The sequence below is a fragment of the Phoca vitulina genome, unplaced genomic scaffold, assembly GCF_004348235.1.
Source record: "Phoca vitulina isolate PV1807 unplaced genomic scaffold, GSC_HSeal_1.0 scaffold22, whole genome shotgun sequence".
Lineage (NCBI taxonomy): Eukaryota > Metazoa > Chordata > Mammalia > Carnivora > Phocidae > Phoca > Phoca vitulina.
Window position 1 is genome coordinate 25,075,826 of NW_022589725.1, and position 21,032 is coordinate 25,096,857.

A 21,032-nucleotide genomic window follows, 5' to 3' on the forward strand; every position below is an offset into this window, starting at 1 on the left:
AAGGAAAGTTATGTTTAAAGTACTTTGATCGTGGCTGAAATTAAGTGGACCACCAGCATTTTACTGTCAACTGTTCCCATCAGTTACACAGAGAACCCACTCCAGCAGCAGGGCTTGTTAATGGCTGGGCCTGTGTCCTACCATGATCTCAGGAGGACAGCAGAGCCAGGTGTGGACTTCTGCCTCCAAGCCTGCATGGCACCAAACCACAACCTGGGCCTCACTAGCAATGGGGGCCTGCTCTGTTATCTGATACTGTGTAATAAACCACCCAAAGCATAACGGCTTACACTGCAATAAGTTATCATTTCCCACACCATGGTGGGTTGCCTGGACCCATTGGGCAGTTCTTCTGCTCCATATGGTGTTGGCTGGGGTCATTCATGGGGAGCATTCACCTGGGAGTCCAGCTGGGGTCTGGGACATCTAAAATGACCTCACTCAGTACTAGTTGTTGGCTGAAGTACCTTGTTCCCTTCTCTTCTCTGGGGTGCTCGGTCTATAGGCTCTTCTCACTCAACAATCAAGCCAGAACTTCCTTACAACATGGTGCTGTCTTCTGAGAGAATGAGAGCAGAAGCTACCAGTCTTTTAAGGGCAGGGCCCAGAACTGGTATAGCATCCCTCTGCCATACTCTATTGGTCAAAGTATGGTGAAAGCCCAGCCCAGATTCAAGGGGAAGGGAAATAGAACCCACCTCTTGATGGGAGGATTGACTTGGGTGTAGAGGGATGGGAAGACTTGCAGGCAGCCATCTTTGGAGGCAATCTACCACAGTAGTTCAATCAGCCTGGCATTTATTTGTACAATGAAACCTCCACTTGCCATGGACTTCCCTTCATAGAGAGATTTATTTTATCTCATCTGCACAGAATCTTGTCTTTTTTTTTTTTTAAGATTTTATTTATTTACTTGACAGAGAGAGATAGCAAGAGCAGGAACACAAACAGCGGGAGTGGGAGAGGGAGAAGCAGGGAGCCGGATGTGGGGCTTGATCCCAGGACCCTGAGATCATGACCTGAGCTGAAGGCAGATGCTTAACAACTGAGCTGCCCAGGCACCCCTCTTGTCTTTATGTGAAACTGTGACCTCAAAGGGCCCATTCATAGTTAGGAAGCAGGGCACCTCTTAGACAAGCCTCAGTACTTCCTCGGGCCTCAGTTTCCTCATCTGTAAAATAAGGCTAACCGAGACTGGAGTTCTGGAACATAGTGGATGTTCTCATTTGCTGCTATCACCAAAAAATGAAATTATTTCCCACAAAATTTTCCAAAGGGCTAGGGTTAGGGATGTAAAATCAACAGTTCATGAATGCACTTCTACTTTTTAGTAATGTGTTATGGAAACATACCTTGTTGACATCAACACAAAGCCTTCTTTGAATTTTCACTCCCAGATTTTTTTTTTAATCTATTGCTGTGGTTTGCCACCAAGGGCAAAGTCCCCACCACCACCACCACCACAAATGCCCCAGAAATCAATTTTTTCATAATTCCTAAAAAAAGCAGTCAACCAAATCCAGCGGTTTCAGACAGGTATCAAGGTAGAAAAAGCCAGATACCAAGTCTAAGAAATCCATAAACTCCACAAAAGCAGTTATGATAATGATAATTATACCAACAATAATAACAATAGTAATGTCACCATCCATAAACCATCTAAGTCTCATTATATATAGATAATATGGAGGAGCCAAGATCTGGAGGGAGGCCTAGGATCTGGGTTCAAATCCCAGTGTTGTCACCTATGGTTCTGTGCCCTTCATAGAGTTCTTTTGTAAGTATTAAATGAGATCATAGAGCCTCGTTCTTGACAGAAGCCCAGCCCGTGGTAAGCCCACAACCAAGGGCAGCTGTCCTCATCATTAAATTTCTTTTCAGCTGAGGAAGTTGCAGCATGGAAAACAATAAGCTCTCTGCATAGTGAAGCTGTTTTCTCTTCACCCAGCTGAAGGATGGATGTCAGGGGAAGGAGTTTGCATTTATTTACTTGGTGTCTACTCCTCGCTTCACACGTGTGATTTTGAGTAAACCTCCCCAGTACCTTTGAGATTACTGTGAAGATGAAGACCCTTGACCCAGGGCAGATAACTGAGGTGAAATAAAGCCAGGATCCAAACCAGGTAGCCCTGCTGGGACAGAGGCCCAGTATCAACAGAAGACTCCACCCGTGTGTTCCCATCCGATGAAGTAAACATGGAGAATGTAAAGTCCTCCATGTGATCTTCACCATTTACCTATCCAGGGCTCAGTTTCTTCATCTGCAAAATAGGGAGAGTGAAACTTGAGATCTAAAGTTCCATGAGTTCCTGATTTGGGGCTTAAAACTACAATCATATTATTATAGTGTTCTTGTCTGCATTTTCTTTTAAGTATTGTTTTAAAGTCAGACTCTTCCAGTTTTGTGTCTCTGAAAAGTCTAGTTGGTTGACTCATTGTGGTTGAGAAATCTCAAAATTATTCAAAAATATACTAGAGAAGGGCAGGGGGTCCCAAATAACCTGGGAGATAAAGTCGCATAACTGGAGCCCAAACTTTCAAAATAAGAAGTATAGAGAAAGAGTACCCAGCCCTTCCAGAAAACACATACGAAAACAAATATTTAAATCTCAGAATGCCATTCTCTCTAAGAATGTAAGCCCTTCTCCTCCCAAAAACAGTGTAAGTTTAATGATTGAGAACTTTAATCTATGGTTTAAACAAATAGAGAAAAAAAGGAAAAGAAAGTACTTTAATTAGTCTTAGCTCTCTTCTTTTTCTCTTTTCACCCCCTTTTCTTCCCTGGATTATACTTGGTGCCCACCAAGGAGATTTTTCCACCATGTAAGTTGGCAGACCAGTGGTTTAATTCCCAATCCTGCCAATGGATAATATTGCTTTATATGTGGAGGAGAAGGTGATGAGAGGGAAATTTCAAAAAAGAGTCTTGTCACTTAGCTAATACATTATGTAACAGAAAAGATATAAAGAAATTATTCACCAGCTTGCTGGTTTAAGACTAATTCAAGTCCCTGCACAGAGCTTCAAATTAAGTGGTGGAATTATCTCTACCTACAGTTTTATTTTACTTGTTTTTCTTTTATTGAAGTCAAAAGAAAACACGATTTGCCATTCAGGAAGAAAAAAATAAAACACAGTCCTTGTTTTCTTTTTCATTTTTGGCACTGTGTTTTCTGACAGCAATTTAAAGGAATAACATAGAAACCCTTTTCAATGCATGCACCAATCTCAATATCCCACTATAGGAAAGGGTTCGATTCAAATTTGGTCACATTGAGAAAATGAAAACTTAGTGCGGGTGAATATAACACTTTATAAAAGCTGAGTTCTCCCTAGGACTCATGTGTGCCCTGCAGTAACTCCAGAAATCAGCAGTACTGTAGAGTCATTAATCTTGGAGGAAGAAATATAAACCAGGTGGGCAGACTCCCAACATCAGCTAGACCAGCCCCAGCAAAGGATGGCTAATTAGCTGCCTTGAGTGTCTTCAAACTGTTCAGCATTAACTCTGCCTCCTACCAAATTCAGTTCCAGAACAAAGAATGGTTATTTGTGACATGTCAGGTTTTCAGCATAGTTGTGTTACCAAATTATAACATGTTAAAGATGAGAAGTAGATCCTAGAATTTTGAGGGCATATAGCCATTTATTATGTATGACACCTATATGCCTCTTTCCTAAGAGATTCAACACAGAGCATTGTCAAGGGCTCCCCATTTCTCAAGTCAAGCCTCACTGCAAACATTTCCTCCTAAGCTCCTCCTAAAAAAAGGAACAACCCAATGAGAGCTCATTATGTGCCAGACACTTAACAAACATCATTTCTAGGCTTCCTTGGAAAGGCCTTATAAGGAGGGTTCCATCATCATGCTTACTTTACATCTCAGAAAACTGAGGCAGAGAACATCATGTAAGTTGCCCAAGTCCTCAGTTGGTAAGTGGTGTGGCTACAATCTAAGCTGAGTCAGATGGCCGTACCTTCTCCCCTCAATGAAAACCATGTTAACAAACAATCTAAAAAAATACTGGAATTAACTCAGAGACTTATGTAAGAGAAGATGAGTGTATTTGGTTTTCATTTCATTAAAATCTGAAACCAGCCATTCAGAATGACCTTGTGAAAAACACAAATGCAATAAGCTGGACTTCATTAAGATTAACAACTTGTGCTTTGTGGAAGACCATCCCAAGAAAATGAGAAGACAAGCCACAGACTGGGAGAAAATATTTGCAAAAGATACACCTGATAAAGAACTATTATCTAAAATATACAAAGAACTCTTAAAATTCAACAGTAAGAAAGCAAACAACCTGATCGAAAAGACCTTAGCAGACACCCCACCAAAGACGATATGGAAATGGAAATACACATAGGAAAAGATGCTTCACATCATATGTCATCAGGGAAATGTAAATTAAAGCAATTAAGATACCACTACATACCTGTTAGGAGGCCAGAATCTGGAAGACTGATGAGGATGTGCAGCAACAGGAAGGCTCATACATTGGTGATGGGAAGGCAAAATAGCAGAGCCACTTTGGAGGACAGTTTGGTGGTTTCTTACAAAGTTAAACATACTCTTACCATACAATCCAGCAATCATGCTCCTTGGTATTTACCCAAACTTGTGAAAACTTGTGTCCACACAAAACCCTGCACATGGATGTTTATACTATCTATATTCATAATTCCCAAAACTTGGAAGCAACCAAAATGTCCTTCAGTCAGTGATTGAATAAGTAAAATGTGGGATATCCAGACAATGGAATGCTATTTAGCACTAAAAAGAAATGAGCCCTCGAGCCATGAAAAGACATGGAAGAAACCTAAATGTATATTATTAGGTGGAAAGAAACCAATCCCAAAAGGCTGCATAGTGCATGATTCCAACTATATGGCATTCTGGAAAAGGCAAAACTATGGAGACAATGAAAAGATCAGTAGTTGCAGAGGTTGGGTGGGGAGAGGAATGAACAGTGGATTTGTAGGGCAGTAAAAAATAGAATGTAAGATACCATAATGATGGATACATGTTATCATACATTTGTCCAAACAGAGAATGCACAACACCAAGAGGCAGCCCTCATGTTAACTATGGACTTTGGGTTACAATGATGTGTTCGTGTAGGTTCATTTGTAACAAATGGACTGCCCTGGTGGGGGATGTTTACACGTATGTGGGGCAGGAAGTAAATGGGAAATCTTTACCTTCTGCTCAGTTTTGTTGTGACTGCTCTAAAGAATAAAGTCCTTAAAGAAGACACAAGCACAAATGCTGCACTTGATGGTCATCCTACTCCCTCCAAACCAACACTTCTTGGCCTGGGGTAGCTGCACAACCAGCCGGACTATTTTGACTGAATTGACCTAACACTTATGCTTATTCTTATAATACATTAAATTTAATAAATAAACTAATTAGGAAGAAGGGATAAGTTCAACTTTCTGTTTGCATCAATTGATTAGTTCTTGAACTAAATTGAAGGGTTGCTTGAGTTGTTTGACAAGCTCCTTTGTGTGGTGAGGATGAGAGTCTGTGTGTTTTCATAGAATTTGCCTGTCAGTGCAGTCAAAACTGTGTGTGGTGTAGACACAGCCCAGAAAGTGTAGTGAGAACTGATTAAAGCCAGAAGTCCTTTTAAATCCATTGAGTTCCAAAGGTGCCATGTAAATGTGAATGTTATTTATTTACTTCATATTTTTCCCTTTTTTGGAGGACTTGAAGTATTTTTGCAATTTACAGTACTATGAACAGTTAGGCACTTAGGGCTAAAACAAAAGGGTTCATCTATGGCAGTGGTTCTCAAAGTGTTGTCCCCAAGCAGCAGTAGGATGTCTCCTGGGAGCTTGGTAGAAATACAAGTTTTCAGCCCACCCCAAACCTGCCAAATCAGAAACTCAGGGTCATGGAGGGGAGCATAATCTGTGTTTTAACAAATCAGGGAATTCTGATGCTCCTTCAAGAATGAGAACCATTGCCCTAAAGGAACGGAAAGAGAGGACACTACCAGATGCCTCAAAATACCCTTGACTTCCAATGAGCACTGAACAGGAGATCCTAAGAACTTTCTATTGTGCTTTCTTTAATACTATGTGTCTTAAGCAAAGTTCTTTTGTGTTTTTAATTCTTTCCTTTACTCTTTGGCAATTCAAGCACTGAGTCTAGGTCAGATAGAATTGGTCAAATAGACAGCAGCAAGCTGACAAAGATAGATTACCATAGATCAGTTTCATTAAAACTAGCAAAATACCTAGAATCCAAAATGGTCAGTCTAGTTACACTAGCTGATTTTACAAATAAATTGATCAACAATGCTGTAAGCTAATTGTTTACTTGGGAATTAGCTATAACAACTCAAAGCACTTCAATCTATTGAACATAAATTATTTTTTTTTCAAATAAAATAATGCCAGATTAGCTTTACAAGATTGAGAAGGTTGTCTTAGCCAACTAAAATATGCCTTAAGAAAAAAGGAATTGTATGTCCCTGTCACCACTGACTGGTGTCAGGAAAGGCTGTCTAAAAAGGATTGGAAGGGAGACCATCACAGGGCTTCCCAGGAAAGTATACACAAGTGACAAGCATTTCTCCTTATGCCCTAGCATGGAAGGTTCCATCGTGGATCTGCCCCAGATCGTGGCTCTAAAGAAGAAGTACAAGGCTTACCTCTACATAGATGAAGCTCATAGTATTGGGTCCGTGGGCCCAACCGGCCGGGGTGTTATAGAATTCTTTGGACTGGACCCTCGAGATGTTGATGTGCTTATGGGCACATTCACCAAAAGTTTTGGAGCCGCAGGAGGTTACATAGCTGGAAGGAAGGTAAGCCAGGGATTCCCTGTGTCTATTTAAAACTTGAATGCTCTGGGGACACAGTCTGCAGGGTTTCTGTGGATTCCTTGAGAGCTTCAGCTCAATTCAGCACACCTCAGTAGATCATGGCAGCCTGGATACAGTGGGTCCACGGCCACGTAGGCCCAGAATGGCAAGGAACTCTCCCTCTAGTGGTGAAGAAGAGCATGTGATGTATAATCACATTATAATAAAATGACACCAGCAGTGTACCCAGGCAAAGACTTAATACAAGGAGAGGGATGGTTAACTCTGCAAGGTAGCATCTAAGGAGTCTCAGAATAAATATCATCCTTGTAGACAAATGATGGGGGGAGGGTATATTTCAAAAAGAGGGAATAATATATAGCAAACCTCAGAAATGATAAGGGGATGTTACAGAGCTATAAGTAGTTTGGGTTTTGTGGCATGAAAAACATAAAGCAGGTAACAGCAACAGTGGGCAAAGGTCAGATATTAATGAGGTTGACCCTGTGCAACAAATTCTGGATTTTAAGAGTTTTAATCAAAATCGTAGCAAGATCTGAAATGCCCTTCTAAGAGATTTTTTGTGCAAAATAATTCTCTCCCAAATTTTGGATAAGCCATAGGTCAAATTGAGTCACCCTCTAATATCTTTTTTTAAAGATTTTATTTATTATTTATTTCTTTTTTTAAGTAATCTTTATCCCCCAGTGTGGGGCTCAAACTCATGACCCCGAGATCAAGAATTGCATGCTGAACCAACGGAGCCAGCCACATGCCCCTCTCATGTCTTATCTACGTGACTTAAAATTCGGATCCGATGGGATCAGACTATGGAGTGTTATCCCTGTAGTTTTAAGCCAATATCACCAAGGGGGTTGCCAATATAAACCAATAAATGTTTAAAAGAAATTAAAGAGAGGAGAGAGGGTCCAGGGAGAAAGAGAAAGTGAAAAATTCAGCCTGGATTTGAGGGATAAGGAAGCCAGTAGTCTGCCTATATCCAAATCCTGATAGCTATCTCAGACAAGCCTACACCTGTCCCAGAGTGACTTGTGACAGTGATGTTGGCTCCAACCAAGGAGGCACACCAGGCCCAAAACCAGTGCATGCAGGTGGCATCCACAGCTTATCCAAAATTCCCAATTCCTTACTCACTGTCACCAGCAGGAACAAGATTCAGACTCCTGATAAACCAGTTAGACAAATCAGGGATTGCAGCAGAAGACAGTCTGGCCATTGAAAGCCTATGATTTAAAACAACAGATTTCACTGTGACCATGAGATGCACAAATGCTTAAAATGTTCAGGGTTTTCAATGGTCTTGACCCTTCAACAAGCATTACTTTCTTCTGAGCCCAAAGCACTGTTTTCCATCCTCCCTCCACTGGCCTGTGGGAATTAGCTGGGTAATGCTAAAAACATCGGGAATGCTTAGGATCCTACAAAATTTAGCTAAATCTGGTGAAAGGTTAAATGTTCCCTTCCCCAACTGTGGAAGCAGAGGGATCAGAGGGTCTCAAATTCAGGAGGTCCCTTATCCGGGCTACATTGCTTTGTGAGCTTGTGGTTTTGTGATTACTTTAGCAGCAGTTCTGAGCTACAAAATTTTTAACCAAGCGTAACTCTGTTTCCTGAACCAAGGGCACCTGAATAAACTGAAGTGAGCAGATCCTTGAAATGTTGTCAAATTTGGTAGATGTCACATTTTCCCCCTGGAGTTCCTTCATCAGATACCCGCTTTAAACAAAAGCTCATGACTGGCCTGAAGTTAGGACCAGCTCACTCTGATTTCTCTTACTCTCTACCCTCAAGCCAGTGGGACTATTTTAAAAGTGTATTTGTTGTTGTCTATGTAACTTGTATACATTTGGGATAGATACTGGGAAATCATGGAAAGTTATTATTTACATTAGTCGCAATGCAGAAAAATGTGTAGATCTATTCATTTCCTTGCTCTTTGAAATATTCATTCTCTGTATGCTTGGATCCAGAGAACAGCATCATCCCTCCCCCACAACCTCCCGCTCCCTTTCCAGAGCCTCTGTCATTCTCCTCCCCCTCCATACTACACTGCAGTCTCTGAATTTACCACTAGATGGCAGCAAGAATTAGAGCGTCTTTGGCAGAGGTCCCTTAGCCTATTCTGAGGCTTAACTGCCCTCAAACAACAAGATGCAAAACCTAGAAAACATAGGGCAGTTTTCAAGACGTGAGGGTGAGCAAGAGACTGGAGGCCACTTGTGAAAAGTGTTTATATGCGTCGTTCCCTGACGATTTCAAAATCAGTCAAATACACACCTGTCTGGAATGGTTTTGATGAGTCTGTGGCAAACCCAGATAAACTGGTTTCCTTCCAACCTGAGAAGCCCAAGAGTTAATGGAATTTTTGCATCTGCTTGTCTGTACCTTCAATTTTTTAAGTATGTTAATTTTAAATTATGTGTAGTTTCCATTTAAATCATAGTTTTTTATTCCCCTGGATTTTGAATTATTTTTGCGAAAATTTTTCACTTAGAGTCTGTTTTAAACTATGTTTTTTAACTAAAAGGACAGAGGATTGGACAAATGCTAACAGTTTTAATTTGAAAGAGATCTTTATATTTAGCTATTTAAATAATTAGACTACAGTTTTTATAGAGTTTCATCATATTTTTTCCTGGATATTTTGGAGTGTATACCTCAACTGGGGGGTAGGGGGGGAGTAACAGCAAAACATCCAGGATTCTAACAATGGGTACAAAAGAAACAAAATGAACCATAAAAATGTTAAAACACACACACTAGGACTTTACATTTTTCTGAAACCCTAATAATTTCAATTTTACTATGTTCATGGGGATCTTTCTTGAGATCTGAAAATAACTACTTGGGTCAAAAAATCTAGACAAAGATAAAACTGTCTGGCTCTCTTTTTAAATGTCAATGTTAGGGTTAGTAATAGAGGGACTATATTCCTAGTAACAGTTTCTAGGAGGCTCTAGAAGTTTTTCTGGAGCTGGTCAAGGTCAGGAACATGTACATTAGCAACCAGATCTGTCACGAAAGGAAAAGTGTTTGAAAACAAACAAGGGGAGAAAAAAACTGATTTGCTAAGATAGTACCACAGAGAGTAGAGATTTTGTCTTGGCCTCAGGCTGGCTGTCACAGAATGTCCGATAAATTCATCTCTGCTTATTGGAATTTACTGCCCCAGCCTCAACCTTCTCTCCCCTCCTTAGGGAAACTGACAAAATGGTCTCTCCAGAGCCAGCAAGATTTTGCTATTTTATTCACTTTGAGTTTGGAGCTACTGTAGATGATCTGTGAACAACCCAACTTGGAACATTCTGTCTATTCAAGACCTTTGAGGTGAAATGTCAGAGATAATTACTTGTCTCCACCTGTCAGAGCTCCATGCCATGAATGGCTTCTTTGAAGGATACCTGAGCTGATGAAACTAGGTTTATGTTTATTTTTTACTTTGTGTCAGTCCAGTTGCTGAGAAGGTGTGGTCAACACTAAAGACCCTGCTTTGGGGAGTCCAAGTCTTTCTCAGGCATGTGTCCTGAGTGCCCTTATATGTCTGCTGCTAAACACTGGCTTTCATAGCCTCCCCAGCCTGAGCAGAGACCTGCAAATGAGTGAAGCAAAGGTAGCCTTCATGACTGACAGGTCGCAGGGCTGGAATTCCGGAGGAGGGAAGTCAGACAGGGCAGCCAAGTTTGGGGTGAGCATTAGCCCCAGAAGCCTGGGCGCCAGACAAAGGCAGGCCCCTGGCAGGAGCCAGCTCTGCCCTGTGTGCTCAGCCCCGGGCTGCATTTAACAGCCCTTTGAAGTAAATGGGGGTCACAGTATAAACACCAAGATGTTTATTCTAAGAGCCTCCTGTCTGATTTCCTCAGCAAACCACCCTTGCCCTTGAACTCCAGCCCTATGGGTAGAGAAAATAATCAGGGTTTTGAACTTACAAATGGACTTGGAAACCTCGGTATGAGGAGACCTCTAACCCACTCTGAAGGAAGACATAACCCAGACTTTCCTCGAAGAGACCAAAGCCAACTCCTAATTCATGGCTCCCCGTGCCCAATGGCAGAATGTGAGGAGGGAACCAGAAACAGGGCATCAAGACCTTCCTTGATGCTCTGCAGAAGTTACCTAAGGAGTCCCACTTTCTGAAGCACGCAAGAAAATTAGATGCGTCCATAAAATCAGACCCTCAGAGGAAGGGGACCCAGTCTAAAAGAAATAAGATTGTGGGCAACATAGTCTTAATGTTAAAAGGTAATGATAACTGCACTGATGAGGCATTTATTCAAACTAAGAATGCACACAACCTTGGCTTTATGAAATTTCCCAATTTGGAAAGGAAAATTACGGGTTGGGGACATTGACAAGAACCCTTGAGGAACCCAAAGAAGCTTGGTTTTGTTTCTTTGATCTTCGCCATTGATGCCCCAAGACTAAGAGAATATTTTTATACTTGTTCCTAAGAATGCAGCTTAGTAGTTCCCTATATACTTCAGGGACCCTCACCATCCTTCCTCAGTCCCTAAAACCCTTCTGCTTTTCATTAGATCACCAGTATTTATCAGGCCCCTGCTAGGTACCCACCACTGTGGATTTTAGAGTGTGTAACCCCATCCCTGCTCTCAAGGGGGTCTCACTCACTTTGGAGAAATAAGAGCAATAGCCCCAAAGCATTTTGAGACTGATGCAATTCAGTCTATAGTTTAGTACTGTTAACACTTGAGTATATTGGGGATTCACCCCTCCTCCCCACCCCAAAAATGAGCAATCTGTGAACTAGGGAAAGCACCACAGGTGAAGTGGAAATGAAGGAGTTCGGCTCTGGGCTAGCCTTCCCCCATCACCACGTGGCTAGCCAGGTCTCTGGTCTGGAATAGAATTATATATAGTGTGGTGCTAAGGGTAGGGACTCCAGAGTTATGCTCTTTGGGTCCAAATCCTTGTTATCCAACCATGTTTTGTTTGGATAATTTTCTGATCTGTTCTGTGACTCAGTCATCCCAACTATAAAAGGGAGATAAAAATAATACCTACCTCAGAGTGATTGGGAAGGTAAAATAAATTAATCCATGTAAAGTTCTTAAAATGGAGCCTCAAGTGGCCAAGGAATATCAACTGTGGTGTTAACTTCGAGCCCTATTATGTTTTCGGGGCCATGCCAACTGTCATCAAGTCTAGGTACTCTTTTCTTTAAAATGCTTCTCTTTTCCTTTATTTTCCCTCATACCTTTACTACCCCAATAAGGATGGAGGAAGAGCTGGGCTGAAAACTTTTGGTATGCTCCCTGGGGGTACCAATGTGTAGTTCCCTAACCTTAGAACATCACCCTCTGCCAAATGAGGAGGCTGGGATAGAGACACTTCGAGGAGTTTTTGTATTTTGGTCCTAACCCATGCTCCCAGCTCTAAGAGTCTCTGAATTGACAATCCATTAACAATAACTGCCAATCTCATTGGGTGTTCACTATGTACCAGACACTTTTCTAGACACTATATATATATTAACTCATTTAATATTCATAATGACCCTGAAGTTAGTATTACCATTATCTCATCTTTCAGAGAAGTAAAGTAGAGCACAGAGAGGTTTAGTAACTTGCCAGTGGTCACATATCAGTAAGTGGGAGAGCCAGGATTTGAACCCAAGCAGTCCAGTTCCAGAGCTTGTCCTGTATATTCTCGGTCACACTTCCCTTCACGGGGATAACCTTGTCTTGGAAGCAATAGCTTCTCCCTCTACTCCCAACTGACTCCTCTATTCTTTGATGATAAGATTCTGTCCTCATTCCTAATCTTAGCACAGGTCCATGCCTCCCCCTTCCTCTGCATCTGCCCAAATCCACCCATCCTTCAAGGCCAGATCACCTCCTTGAAACAGCCCTTTTCCAGCCCTAGTCCACATGAGCCCCCATTATACTGTTGCCTGCGTCCTACCCACTCTCTCCCACTTGGCTTCCCCAGCATTGTCAGGAGGTACCAACTCTCAACAAACAAAGAAAACCCTTGTTGCTGCTCATGGAGCAGCACTGAACATAGAGCTGTGAACAGCCTGGCTGCAGCTACTCTGGAAAATGACTCTCTCTCTCTTTAGGTGCTCCTCCCTTCCCCATCCTCCAGAGTGAACTTTTCAAATACTGTGTGGCCAGTGCCTTAAGTCAGGCCATCATCATGCATATACTCTTCCAATATAGTGAAAACCTACCCAACTGCTTATATGAGATTCACTAAACAAAAGAATAGATAGAAACTTAATTTTAATTTTAATGTAAGTGGATGATGGCTGCCAGGGACTAGCCTTTCCATCCTCCTTCTCTTCTTTGACTTCCACATCGAGAACGGAGCCTGGAGCAAGTCCTTGTACAAACATGCTGGAAGGAAAAATGAAAGCAGGGAAGAAGGCCCAAGAGTAGGGAGAGAAGAGAAAAAGGAAAGGATAAGGAAGGGGGGGAGGGGAAGGGAAGGAAGGGAAGGGAAGGGGAAGGGAGAAAGAAATACTTAGGAATGGAGAGAAAAAAAGATTTAAATGAAGAATTTGAAACAAAAGAGGGAAAGAGGGAATCAGAGTAGAAGAAAAGGAAGAAATGAAAGAAATGAAGAGTGTGAAATGAAAGACAATAGGGAGAAAGGAAATTGGGGAAGAAGGATGCATGGAAGGGGGAATTTAGAATGAAGGTCACATTGAAGGAGGCAGGAGGGACAGAATGGAGCTGCCAGGTCCCCCATGGGCCAGGTAGATACATCACATCACCAACCACCTCTGAGACAGGCCATTCACTTTACTGAGGAAGATGAGCTAAGAATGTTTAAAATGCTTGTGAACAACCATGCCATCCATTCCCCAAGAGACAAGGAAAAGTGAAAGGTGGGCACAGTCCCAAGCTTGAAGGTAGCCAATGAAGGGGGTTTAGGAGGAGATGGGCCTGCCCAAAGCCTCCCAATCACCTTTACTACGGAATGATCAGAGAAGACACCTCAGTGGGATTCTAAACTGTCTCCTCGTTCTTGAAGAAGAGGTGGCTGATCCTTTATAGACTCACTGCTAATTCAGAGAGCTATCATTAGTCCATTAGCTTTTCTGCAGAGCATCCTGAGGGTCCCAAGCCATGAGTGAGAACAGGTGGACCAATGGATGGTCTAGTCAGCCAATAGACAGCTGAGCACCTCCAGTGCAGCCCTCCCCACTGTGGCATTGGGTTATTAGAATGTCTTAAGTCTTTCAGTGGGCTTACCTGGCACTTTATATTAGGCCTTGGGAGTCAGGCATACAAGTGAAGAATCATTCCTACCACTGAAGACCAGCAGACTGCAGTGAGTCAGCACTCCAAATAGTGCTGCACAAAAATTCCATTAGTTCTCTACTGTCCAAGGCATAACCAAAGTTTATCAGGTCCTAACCTACACTCTGGTTTAATTTCCCACCTCTCCCTTCTGCCACTTCCTACCCCTACCCCAAGTTTTCTTTTCTTCTTTATCTGTCTTCATTCTTCAAGAGAATTCCACTTCCTCACTGAAGCCTTTCCTGTCTCCTCCAGCTAGTAATACCCCTCTCTTTCCTCGGCAGTCTTATAGCCCTTTTGCATATACTGGTCTGCGTATCCTGTTACTTTTCCTCCCATTACTTTTCCATAGGCACAATCTAATGTTATACTCTCAAGGGCAAGAACCACATCCTGTATTCCTGGATACTCCTAAATACTAAGCCAATGCCTGTGCATGCTAGGTATTCAACAAATGTTTGGGAAATCATTTTTCCATTATACATATGGTTTTGCCTTACAGACCTCAACTCCAAGTTCTCAGCATCCCACTTTTGTATACCTTGTAGGTTTATAAGGGAGAGACTAAGAAGAAGAGATAGAAAAAATAAACAGTTTGGGGATGCCCCTTGAAAATCAGACCACATTCGAGAATCTAATGTCTTGTGCTATGGTGGATGAAGAGGGGACTAAATATAATTCTCACAACCAACACTAAGACTTATCTGCTTTCTTTTATGGTTTCCTCTTTTATTAAAGGACCTTGTGGATTATTTAAGAGTTCACTCACATAGTGCTGTTTATGCTACATCCATGAGCCCCCCAGTAGCTGAGCAAATCATCAGATCAATGAAATTTATCATGGGACTGGATGGTACCACGCAAGGTAAGAGGGTCTGCAGGGGGGACAACTCCCATAAATCCTTTCTTAGACTTCTCTCTACCTTCCTTCTGCCTCATCAGTCTGCCCCCTTCTCAGATACACACCTTTGTCTTAATATAACCCAATTTGTAAGTCAATTTGTACAAACCCAATTTGTACATGATATATGATCATACATAGTACAAAAATGTACTAAAACTGCTGCCAACACACACACAAAGAAATGTTTTTTTAAAAGCAAAGAAAACTTTCTAATTCACCTCTTAATGTGATCAGCAAATCTGGATAATTTTGTGTAATCAGTTGTGTTAAAATGAAGCAAACAATTCTATGTGTTTGCCTGTGCTTGCTTGGGACCATCACTTGTGTTTCCCTGGGAACAAAGTAGGGGTTGGGGAGGGATTGGCCACCACTGCCCATTTGAGGATATGTGGACAAAACACACACATTAACTTTCCATTTCCATTTTTTTTTTTACATTGGTGCGCTACTTTGCTCAACCCAAATGAGCTTAATCTTCTTTTTGAAAAATTATTTCAGCAAAGCCTTTTGGAACTAGCCTCCTATCTTTTAGATATAGTTTATAGGGCTTCTACTACATATCACAGTGGGGATACAATGATGAATAAGGCAGTTCTTGCCTCCAGGCAATCTCATGAGTGCATTTATGGAAGTAGTAAATTCTCCCAGCCCCAGGACTGGTCACTGGGCCATGGAATCCATGTGTTCCACCCCACCTCCCAACTAGTGGGAAGCCCTCCACTGTTTACTGCCATCTTCCAAGCCTACTATTTCAGTAGAAGCATGGGGAGATCCATTTCCCAATTTTATTAAAGCAGCAGAATACTTTACTCACATACAAATTTTACCCAGAAGTCTACTATATAAGACAGATTAGAACAGGGCTGGGCTGGTTGAAGTAGTGTGTACCCCTACCTCCGTATTGACAGCCCCTCAGGTCTTTCTCCTGAGTCCTAGTGCCCCCCAGGACACTGGTTTGAAAACCCCTGAGACAGACCTTTCCTTTTCACTAAAGCAGGAAAATGGCTTGCAGAGTGATTTTTTCCCTCCATGTAAAATGCAGTAATTTGATGGTTCCCCAAAGTCTCTTCCAACCTTGTCTTTGGAGTTTTATGATTCTGTCCCTTGTTGAATAGTCTGTGTGAAAAGGAAATAAAAATCCAATCTAGGAAGGCCATGTGGTACAATGGTTAAGGGCAGAAACTGAAAGTAAACTGGAATCCTGTTTACTAGCTCTGTGACCATAGGCAAGTGATTTAACTTGTCTGTTCAACTCTGGGCAAGTGACTTCTCGGTGCTTCGGTTCATCCAGCTATAAAATGAGGAAAATAATGTTGATGAGCTCATGCTTTTGTGAGAATTAGGTAAATTAAGATACATAAAATACTTAAAATTATGTCTGAAAGCAATTATTTAGTAAGCATCATATAATTGCTTGCTACCGTTATTTGCTACTATTATTGAGGTATTTAGTTCTCGGATGAGAAGTATTTGGACCACAACTCCGGGATGCTGTAGGAAAGAGTCTTATAATGGAAGTGAGGTAAGACTAGTGTCCTCCAAGGCCCTGGATTAGTCAAGATAAGCAAAGTTATGCCACCATAACAAATAAACCCTGAAACTCTCTATGGCTTAACAGAACCAAGTTTTATTTCTTGCTCACACCAAGTCTAATACAAATCAGATAACTCTCTACACAGCTATCCTCCATAGGAGCAGTGATTCAGGCTACTTTAGACTCCATGATCCCCGTAGCAGAGAACAGGGGAACATCAGCCTTGAAGTGACACTTACCACCTTGCTTATAATCCTTTGGCCAAAACTAGGCATATGACCACACCCAGATTTGTGGGAGAAGGAGTTGGTAAATTAAAGGATATGGATATGGATAAGCAAATATCTTTCAATCTTTTAAAACTGAAGCTAGAAATAGAGCTGTATCTGTGCCCACATGAATTGTCTGGTTGTATGAAAAAGACTGGTCTTGAACCACTGGCTTATCACAAAGCCATTATTGATCTTCTTGAAATTCACTCATTTCTTTTTTTTTAAGATTTTATTTATTTATTTGAGAGAGAGAGCACGAGCAGCAGGAGGGGCAGAGGGAGAAGCAGATGCCCCCACTGAGCAAGGAGCCCGACTCAGGGCTTGATCCCATAACCCTGGGACCATGACCAGACTGAAGGCAGGCACTTAACTGACTGAGCCACCCAGGCACCCCAAACTTCATGCATTTCTTTTTTTTATTATCATGTTCAGTTAGCCACTATCATTAGTTTTTGATGTAGTGTTCAGTGATTCATTAGTTGCATATAATACCCAGTGCTCATCACAACATGTGTCCTCCTTAATGCCCATCACCTGGCTACCCCATCCCCCTAACCCCCTCCCCTCTGAAACCCTCAGTTTGTTTCCCAGAGTCCAGAGTCTCTCATGGTTTGTCTCCCTCTCTGATTTCTTCCCATTCAGTTTTCCCTCCCTTCCCCTATGGTCCTCCATGCTATTCCTTATGTTCTACATATGAGTGAAACCATATAATTATCTTTCTCTGGTTGATTTATTTCACTTAGCATAATCCCCTCCAGTTCTATCCATGTCGAAGCAAATGGTGGGTATTCATCCTTTCTGATGGCTGAGTAATATTCCATTGTATATATAAACCACGTCTTTATTCATTCATCTGTTAAAGGGCATCTTGGCTCTTTCCACAGTTCGGCTATTGTGGACATTGCTGCTATGAACATTGGGGTGCATTACCCCTTCTTTTCACTACATCTGTATCTTTGGGGTAAATACCTAGTAGTACAATTGCTGGGTCATAGGGTAGCTCTATTTTTAACATCTTGAGGAACCTCCATACTGTTTTCCAAAGTACCAGCTTGCATTCCCACCAACAGTGTAAGAGGGTTCCCCTTTCTCCACAGCCTTGCCAACACTTGTTGTTTCCTGTCTTGTTAATTTCTGCCATTCTAACTGGTGTAAGGTGGTATCTCATTGTGCCTCATGCATTTCTTAATGGAAAACAATTATTTGCGATTTAAGCTAAAATGCAAGTTATATGAATTGTCCTACAGTGACCAGAATTATCCTTTGGTCTTATTTTAAAGATGAATAACTACAAAAGTTACCTGAAAATTAGCCTATGTCTCAATAAGGATCACTAATTTCTTAAGCCCTTTAGTGTATATGCTATCAGAAGCAGTTGATTTACATGTAGGCAACCTGACAATCTTTCCCTTCCCTCCTCTGGATTGATTTCCTGCTTCATCACAGACAGAACTCACTCCGCTTATCTGATCACAGCTGAAGATCTGCAGAAAAGTCACATTGAAAGATATGATCATTTATCCTTTGATAGTCATCTATCATCAATTTTTCTTCCTTTGAGGTGGGAGGTATCTCCCTTGGTTCTCTCTATAAGGCCTTATAATTAAAGAATTATTTGCTTATTATTTTTTTACCTCCCAGTTGAAGTTTCTCACTTTACTCCTCTTGCCACCTTAATAGGGAAAAGAAAAAAATAAAGAACAGAGAAGGCAATGTGTGAAGTCTGTTTTCTTAGAGCCAAGATGGGAGAACCCAGGGGGAAAAATAGGACAATTTCTTTTCAAATGGGTGAACAAAGGAAAGTAGTAGAAAAGAAAACTGACAGAATCATCCACCAAGTTTCAGATGGTTCTGTCTAACACATCTTTTGACTAATTAAAAAACACCAGTGAATGTTCATGTTGGCCTCATTTATAACAATGCCTGCTTTAAATAAAATGAATAGGACAGGTTGAGAATATTGCATTAACTCACCCCTCTCTGCTGAGATATATGGACTCTTGGGGTAAAGTTGCCCGGAGCTCAAAGGGATGCACTATGTCATTCCAGGGCTGCCTTACAGGGTCTGAGAAAGAGAGCATGGCTCCAAGCCTTCATCTTTGGCCCACTCCACTGCAACTGTGGTTGGAGTCTTTCAAGGCTTTGTTTTGGGTTGAGTTTGGGGAGCAGTTGGCCAGATCTGTCCCTTGATGAATATCTTCACTTTAATCTGCAATGCAAAGCCATAGGCTTCAAAGAAAGGCAAGCTACAGGAATAAGGTCAGTGTTCCTTTGAAGCCAAGGTTCAAAGATGAAATAGCAGTCTCAGTGAAATGACAACGTTTATGCACAAATAGCCACCTTCACTCTGCAGCCAGGCTGCTCGTGGAGTTCATGCACACAGGCTGAGGAGCTGTGGGCCATGCGTGCATTCCATGTGCTTCAAGGCCCTTTCAATCTCCTGGCCTGTCACATCGTGCAGCACAATGAGCCCAAGGTGGAGATTTGGTTTCTCCATCCTCATGGTTGTTGGGTGGTCCATAAGCCAAATCAGTGCTGTAAGCCCCTTAAGGGCAAGAAATGTGTCTTGAATTAATCTGGTGTTCCTCTGAGTGCCAAACCCAGTGCTCGGCTTAATAAATACATCATGATTCAACTTCCATCTCACTGGCCTACTCAATTTCAGGTCAGTGTTTCTGCTAAACAAGTTCAAGGGGATGTTTATCTCAGAGGACTGGAGGTCAGGAATGCGTTCCACACCCATGTGGCAGCTGAAGGGATCACTTAGTATTGGGGACCCTCTGTAACTGACATCACTTTTGAAGAGGCTCAGGAATATTGCAGAAACAGCCTTGGCAGAAACAGCCTTGGCAGAAACAGCCACAGGAGGCTGAGCCCCAAACCATAACAACTCCCCTAAGGAAAGCACCGGCAACAGGTGTCTTATTATTATTTATTTAAATCTTGGATGCATGTTTTTCAATGAATCCTTCAATATTCTTTTTGAACTGCCAGTTTTGGCCTTCCTTCCCCACCCTCCCTTTCTGCACTCTGGGGAGAAAATAGAGGATATATCTCATGGAGGATTAAGGGTGTATGCTCTGCAGCCAGGTGGCATGGGGCCCGGTCCCCAACGGCCCTCACTCCATGACAGGCAAGCTGCTTACCCTCGCTTAGCCTCCATCCCTTAATTTTAATTGGGCTTGTCCATAGGAGTAAATGACGTGGTACAGATAACGGACTTAGTGCAACATTTGATAAATAGGAAATACTCAAAAGAAGAAGAAGAATGTAGCAGGAGGGGAAGAATGAAGGGGGGGAAATCGGAGGGGGAGAAGAACCATGAGAGACAATGGACTCTGAAAAACAAACTGAGGGTTCTAGAGGGGAGGGGGGTGGGAGGATGGGTTAGCCTGGTGATGGGTATTGAGGAGGGCACGTTCTGCATGGAGCACTGGGTGTTATGCACAAACAATGAATCATGGAACACTATATCTAAAACTAATGATGAAATGTATGGGGATTAACATAACAATAAAAAAATGGAAAAATAAATAAATACGCAATAGTTAAAAAAAAAGAGCTAACAGTTACTATTATTACTATTATTTTAATTCATCTGCTTTCTGCCCTTCTCCAGACTGTCAATTTTACTCATCCTAGAACTCTGCCTTTCTCTCAGACCTCCACCTGCTCCATCAGCAAATCCCAAAGCACGTCCTTTGCCATATGTCCAGAATCTGGTCCCTTCTTGCCAGCCCCGCCTCGACCTCTGTCAGCTCCCACCTGGATTACTGGAGTAGCCTCCTAGATATTCTCTCCACTTCTGCTCTTATCTTTTGTAAGACTTGTTTTCCATATAGAAGCCAAAGTAATCTTTTTTTAAAAAATGTAACTCAGAATACCCCCCATGCTGAACTTTTCACTGCTCCCCATCTTACTGAGTGTGAAGTTCAGACTGTGGCCTTCAAGGCTTCTCATGATAAGGTCTTCCATTTTCCCACCATCTTTTCCTCACTTGGTCCACTCCAAGCAGCTGGCCTCCTTGCTCTTCCTAGAATGCAGGGAATGACTTCTGCAGGGACACTGTGCCCTTGACAGCCTCTCTAGACCAGCATCTCTGACCAATACTTGTGTGTCCCTATCCCTCACCTCCCTAACATCTTTGCTTAACATCAGCCTATTAGGGAAGTGACCTTATCCTAAACTACGCTCCCTCCTTGTCTCTCTGATTCTCC

The 21,032-nt window shown here is 42.0% G+C and overlaps 1 protein-coding gene across 1 annotated transcript in view; it reads left to right on the plus strand.

Moving 5' to 3' along the window:
• Positions 1–21,032, plus strand: part of SPTLC3 (serine palmitoyltransferase long chain base subunit 3) — a 154,393-nt gene that overhangs the window by 97,504 nt on the left and 35,857 nt on the right. The window contains exons 8-9 of the mRNA XM_032419845.1: positions 6,606–6,825; positions 14,844–14,970. Coding sequence (XP_032275736.1) covers positions 6,606–6,825; positions 14,844–14,970 — 347 coding nt within the window. The remainder of the gene's footprint in view (positions 1–6,605; positions 6,826–14,843; positions 14,971–21,032) is intronic.